The following is a 6,000-nucleotide window of genomic DNA, read 5'->3' on the forward strand; positions in this document are numbered from 1 at the left end:
CCGTCTATCTAGACACAGTTTTTTTGTCACCGTTTGTCCTAATTTGGGACTTAATGAGAAGATCAAGCAGTCGCAAACTGATCCAAATAATGTTGTTGCCTCACCTTGAACTTGAGTGTCCTCACGCTCGCAATCTCGTTGTAATCCCGCGGACTTGTTAGGACGTATAGCGTCCAACATACGCCCGCCGCATGTAATGATCAGAGGTTGGAGAGGAAGGTTTCACATTGATGTAATTTATTACAAGCTTGGAAAAAGAAATGTACCAATGATTGTGACTACAATTTGACTCATGTGAAACGCCATTGTCAGCTGGACGGCTATGTGGATGTGGATGTACATAGGAATATAAGGCGTGTTTCTTTTCCACGCTTGTTTGTTTTCGTCTTGTAATAACATACAATGTAGAGTAAATGCTAACATTGGAGTGTGAAGTTAAAGGCTTGCAGGAAGCCTATTTCTAATATTTGAACCCGATGACTATTGAATCCCAGATGATTATCAATGAGATAGCAAGTAAACAGGTATTGGAATTACATATGCTGAAAAAGTCAACGGGGCCATCAACATTTTCGCCGTTGTAATTCAAGATTTGGGAAAATACCCTTTTCCGACCATTCTTTTGCACAAGATCAAGATAAGTGAGATAACGTTGGTAGCTTTTCAAACTGAAAAATATTTAACACAGTTTCTTAACTTTAAGTTTTGTCTTTTGCAATAGGACAAAAATAGCCCTTATAATACCTCGTCCATTAGTTTTAACTTCACGGAACCTATCTGATACAGACCAATCAATTGCATCGACTTTGACTTAATTAAGGAAAAGAATGTAAGTTCTGAATCCAGTTTGTATCTGTTTCAATAAAAAAAAAATGATGTTTTGATTGATTTAATATATTCTAACTATGTATAACCAAATCTGGATCAGACAATCCAGTGATTGATATTATGTATATCATTCCATTTAAGTCACACTTCTTACGAGAAGCGAAGGTATTGGGACCAAGTACTAGTCTACCCTTTAGTACACTACCTGTCGGTATTGGGACCAAGCCTACACTGTAACACTCTTCCTGTAGGTATTGGGACCACGTCTTCTCCGCAACACCCTGACTGTAAGTATTGGGACCACGTCTTACCTGTAACACACTGCCTGTAGGTATTGGGACCACGTCTACCCTGTAACACACTGCCTGTAGGTATTGGGACCACGAGTTCTCAGCAACACTCTGCCTGTAGGTACTGGGACCACGTCTACCCTGTAACACACTGCCTGTAGGTATTGGGAGCACGTCAATCCTGTAACACACTGCCTGTAGGTATTGGGACCACGTCTACCCTGTAACACACTATCTGTATGTATTGGGACCACATCTACCCTGTAACACACTGCCTGTATGTATTGGGACCACGTCTACCCTGTAACACACTGCATGTAGGTATTGGGACCACATCTACCCTGTAACACACTGCCTGTAGGTATGGGGACCACGTCTACCCTGTAACACACTGCCTGTATGTATTGGGACCACGTCTACCCTGTAACACACTGCCTGTAGGTATTGGGACCACATCTACCCTGTAACACACTGCCTGTAGGTATTGGGACCACATCTACCCTGTAACACACTGCCTGTAGGTATTGGGACCACATCTACCCTGTAACACACTGCCTGTATGTATTGGGACCACATCTACCCTGTAACACACTACCTGTAGGTATTGGGACCACGTCTACCCTGTAACACACTGCCTGTAGGTATTGGGACCACGTCTACCCTGTAACACACTATCTGTATGTATTGGGACCACATCTACCCTGTAACACACTGCCTGTAGGTATTGGGACCACATCTATCCTGTAACACCCTTCCTGTAGGTATTGGGACCACGTCTACCCTGCAACATACTGCCTGTAGGTATTGGGACCACGTCTTCCCCATATCTACTCCTGCATTCATATCTATATGCATTCGTTCAAATGGCCCTTGTTTTCTTATTTCGAATTCCTTGTTATATGTATCTAGGATGTACTATGTGTTTTCGGATCTGCGGGTGCAGTTGTTTGGAATCGATGCGCAGAAAATTCATCAAAAACCTACGGCGTAGGAAAAGGTTGAACTCTGGAATGCTAAATACATTGACACGCCCGAAAGATTTCCGAGATCCCATCGCACTTAACAAAGTGTAAAACCAATCAGATTACAGCACATACATTTTTTGTGTGCCGATGTATACACGATGAAAGAATGGACTCTCAGATACTTGACATCTTTTTCACATATTTCCAACTATATTCCTGTGGTCATAAAGTAGATTTAACTTTATGTCAATACATACATCCTTCACAAATAACCACACGCTGTAAAGGTAAAACTTAACTTGACCTTGACTACAGTCAGAAGGCATGACACAGAACTCACCACAAAACCAGCTCGTAAAAACACCAACAATTTGAGTCACTTCTTTGAAATGGCAGAGCCTTGAATCCAACCATACGTACATGGATAGCTATAGCTTTACTGAGATGTGAAGTTAACCTTGAAGGCTCTGAAGTCGATATCTTAAGCCAGGCGGGAGCCTGCCCCTGCGGCAAGGTTAGGGAGGCTAGAAGATCACCTTGTTCACTCAGTTTACCGGGAGCATTGCATAATACTCGGCTGTTTGACTTGCGTATACTCGCTGAGTGCGGGACGACCCAGTTGACTGAATCAGTCGCTGAAGAAATGTCGTTCCTTACGTCATGAAGTAGGAAAAAGGAAAAGAATACGTTGCCAGCGTAGAGTAAATAGTTGAAGCCTTCCATGTCGGGGTGAAATACCTGCGACGGGGAGGCGTTGTAAGCAGAAGGTAGCCGGTGCCTGATGGATGGGGCGTTGTATGTAGAAGGTAGCCGGTGCCTGATGGAAGGGGCGTTGTGAGTAGAAGGTGGCCGGTGCCTGATGGAAGAGGCGTTGGAAGTAGAAGGTGGCCGGTGCCTGATGGAAGGGGCGTTGTAAGTAGAAGGTAGCCGCTGACTGATGGAAGGGGCGTTGTAAGTAGAGGGTATCCGGTGCCTGATGGAAGGGGCGTTGTAAGTAGAAGGTAGCCGGTGCCTGATGGAAGAGGCGTTGTAAGTAGACGGTGGCCAGTGCCTGATGGAAGGGGCGTTGTAAGTAGAAGGTAGCCGCTGACTGATGGAAGGGGCGTTGTAAGTAGAAGGTAGCCTGTGCCTGATGGAAGGGGCGTTGTAAGCAGAAGGTAGCCGGTGCCTGATGGAAGGGGCGTTGTAAGTAGAAGGTGGACGGTGCCTGATGGAAGAGGCGTTGTAAGTAGAAGGTAGCCGGTGCCTGATGGAAGAGGCGTTGTAAGTAGAAGGTAGCCGGTGCCTGATGGAAGGGGCGTTGTAAGTAGAAGGTGGACGGTGCCTGATGGAACAGGCGTTGTAAGTAGACGGTGGCCGGTGCCTGATGGAAGGGGCGTTGTAAGTAGAAGGTAGCCGCTGACTGATGGAAGGGGCGTTGTAAGTAGAAGGTAGCCTGTGCCTGATGGAAGGGGCGTTGTAAGCAGAAGGTAGCCGGTGCCTGATGGAAGGGGCGTTGTAAGTAGAAGGTGGACGGTGCCTGATGGAAGAGGCGTTGTAAGTAGAAGGTAGCCGGTGCCTGATGGAAGAGGCGTTGTAAGTAGAAGGTAGCCGGTGCCTGATGGAAGGGGCGTTGTAAGTAGAAGGTGGACGGTGCCTGATGGAACAGGCGTTGTAAGTAGAAGATAGCCGGTGCCTGATGGAAGAGGCGTTGTAAGTAGAAGGTAGCCGGTGCCTGATGGAAGGGGCGTTGTAAGTAGAAGGTGGCCGGTGCCTGATGGAAGGGGCGTTGTAAGTAGAAGATAGCCGGTGCCTGATGGAAGAGGCGTTGTAAGTAGAAGGTAGCCGGTGCCTGATGGAAGGGGCGTTGTAAGTAGAAGGTGGACGGTGCCTGATGGAAGAGGCGTTGTAAGTAGAAGGTAGCCGGTGCCTGATGGAAGGGGCGTTGTAAGTAGAGGGTAACCGGTGCCTGATGGAAGGGGCGTTGTAAGTAGAAGGTAGCCGGTGCCTGATGGAAGGGCGGGAAACAGTGTGGTTCGAACCTGGTGTGGCAGTGTATAACGTGGTTCGACATTGGTATAGTTCTTTTGAATGTGGTTTGACACTGTGCAGTAGTTTTGAGTGTGGTCCGACACTGGAATAGAAGTTGTGAGTAAGGTTCGACACTGGAATAGTAGTTTTGAGAGTGGTCCGACACTGATGCAATAGTTTTGAGTGCGGTACAGCACTGGTTAAGAATGTTTAAATTCCGTTCGACACTCGACACTGGCATTGTAGTTTAAGTGTGGTTCGGCGATGGTTCAGTAGTTTTGAGTGGGGTTCGACATGGCAAACACTGTTCACTGTCTATAATTGGAGGAGCAGTGAAACGGCAATGCACATTATCAAGTTCATTATCAGAATTCATATTCAAATTCAAACATTTGATAAATCTGATAAATCATGCTTGTTTTAAAAGCAGACTTAAATGAGGATCGGCTGTGTTATTTGACTGATGGTCATGTTTGCTGTAGTCGACCCAGGGCGTTGTACGCTAGCATGGTATCAATATGGTTTTCTTTTTTTTTACAGTTCATCGTGGTATAGCAGAAATGTGTTGACTACGATGTCAAGATTCACCCACGCACTCACACAACCAAGCAAAGCGAGCTCATGCCCGATCGGTCACTCGCAGAGGAGTATACTGGTGACTATTTGTGTCAGTAAGAGACAACAAGAGAGTGATGGTGATCAGCATATGGTCGCTGTCACCAATTAGGAAACACCCATTACCATTCCTACACGTCCATCTCCCATCTCATATTAGGAAACATCCAGTACCATTCCTAAACCCCCATCTCCCATCTCGACATAAACTATTAGGAAAGACCCAATACCATTCCTTCACCCCCATAGCCAAGGTCTTCATCAACAATTAGGAAACACCATTCCTACACCTCTAATTCCCATCCTTACGCAAATAATTAAGATCAGACATAAATAACGCGATCACACACAGACCCGTTTACGCATTTCTATTTCTTCGTCTTGTAGAACAGTGCACAAATGAATGATTTCAACAAAAACACGAAAGAGACAAAACACGTGACTTATTTTCGGCTATACTAGTCTCTTTCTGCAAATTTTAACAGCGCCTAATTACATCACAGAAAAGCCAAGCATGCCAGTTATCTGCCCAGTGTGGTCTTCGTATTTGGAGTTGAGTGTTGTTATTTGTCACGAGCACAGAGTAACTGCCTAGAGCAACATGAGGTTGGGTTATCCGAGTGTGATATGTTCGCACTTAATACATTGAAGGTGACGACTGCCACAGACTTTACATTGTTGTCTGGCAACGTCTCAACTCTGCTCGACTGGAGCAGCGACACCTGAAAGTATGAGTCTGAAGCTTGCGAAACATCTTCAAAGTATCTGCCAAAATGAAATCATTCGAGAAGTATTTTTCACAAAGAATCACCCCGCGCGACCTGCGAGCCAAACATGGTTGAACGTATATGTTGGAAATGATATATTCAATTAAACCAGGCATATACAAGGTTTATACATGTAGTGTATATTGGTAGAGAGAAAGCTAGACTGACACTGACTGTCACTCCTGAAGTACCTAAAATATCTTTTTGAACAGCCTTGTTTTTCATCAATACTTGATTGTTCTGTTTGTTTGTTGTTTAACGCCGCACTCCATATGACGGCGGTCTGTAAATAGTCGAGTCCGGACCAGACAATCCTGTTATTGATATCATGAGCATTGATCCACGCTAGTGGGATACGATGACATGCATCAACCAAATCAGCGAGCCTGACCACCCGACCCCTTTAGTCGCCTCTTGCGAGAAGCATGGTCACCTCTTATGACAAGCATGGGTCGCTGAAGACCTCTTCTATCCCGGATCTTCACGACTGCAGTGTAACATTAATGTACACACATATCTCCAATA

The 6,000-nt window shown here is 45.4% G+C and overlaps 1 protein-coding gene across 1 annotated transcript; it reads right to left on the reverse strand.

The window, feature by feature from the left end:
* Positions 1–2,736: 2,736 nt before the first annotated feature.
* Positions 2,737–4,906, reverse strand: LOC139475425 (mucin-2-like). Its single transcript, XM_071258639.1, has 2 exons — positions 4,883–4,906; positions 2,737–4,104 (listed from the first exon to the last, which is right to left on the reverse strand). The coding sequence occupies exons 1-2, from the start codon at positions 4,904–4,906 to the stop codon at positions 2,737–2,739; spliced, it is 1,392 nt and encodes a 463-aa protein (XP_071114740.1).
* Positions 4,907–6,000: the final 1,094 nt, after the last annotated feature.

Source organism: Haliotis cracherodii, unplaced genomic scaffold (assembly GCF_022045235.1).
Source record: "Haliotis cracherodii isolate W230 unplaced genomic scaffold, xgHalCrac1.p SCAF_3, whole genome shotgun sequence".
In the NCBI taxonomy this organism is placed as follows: domain Eukaryota; kingdom Metazoa; phylum Mollusca; class Gastropoda; order Lepetellida; family Haliotidae; genus Haliotis; species Haliotis cracherodii.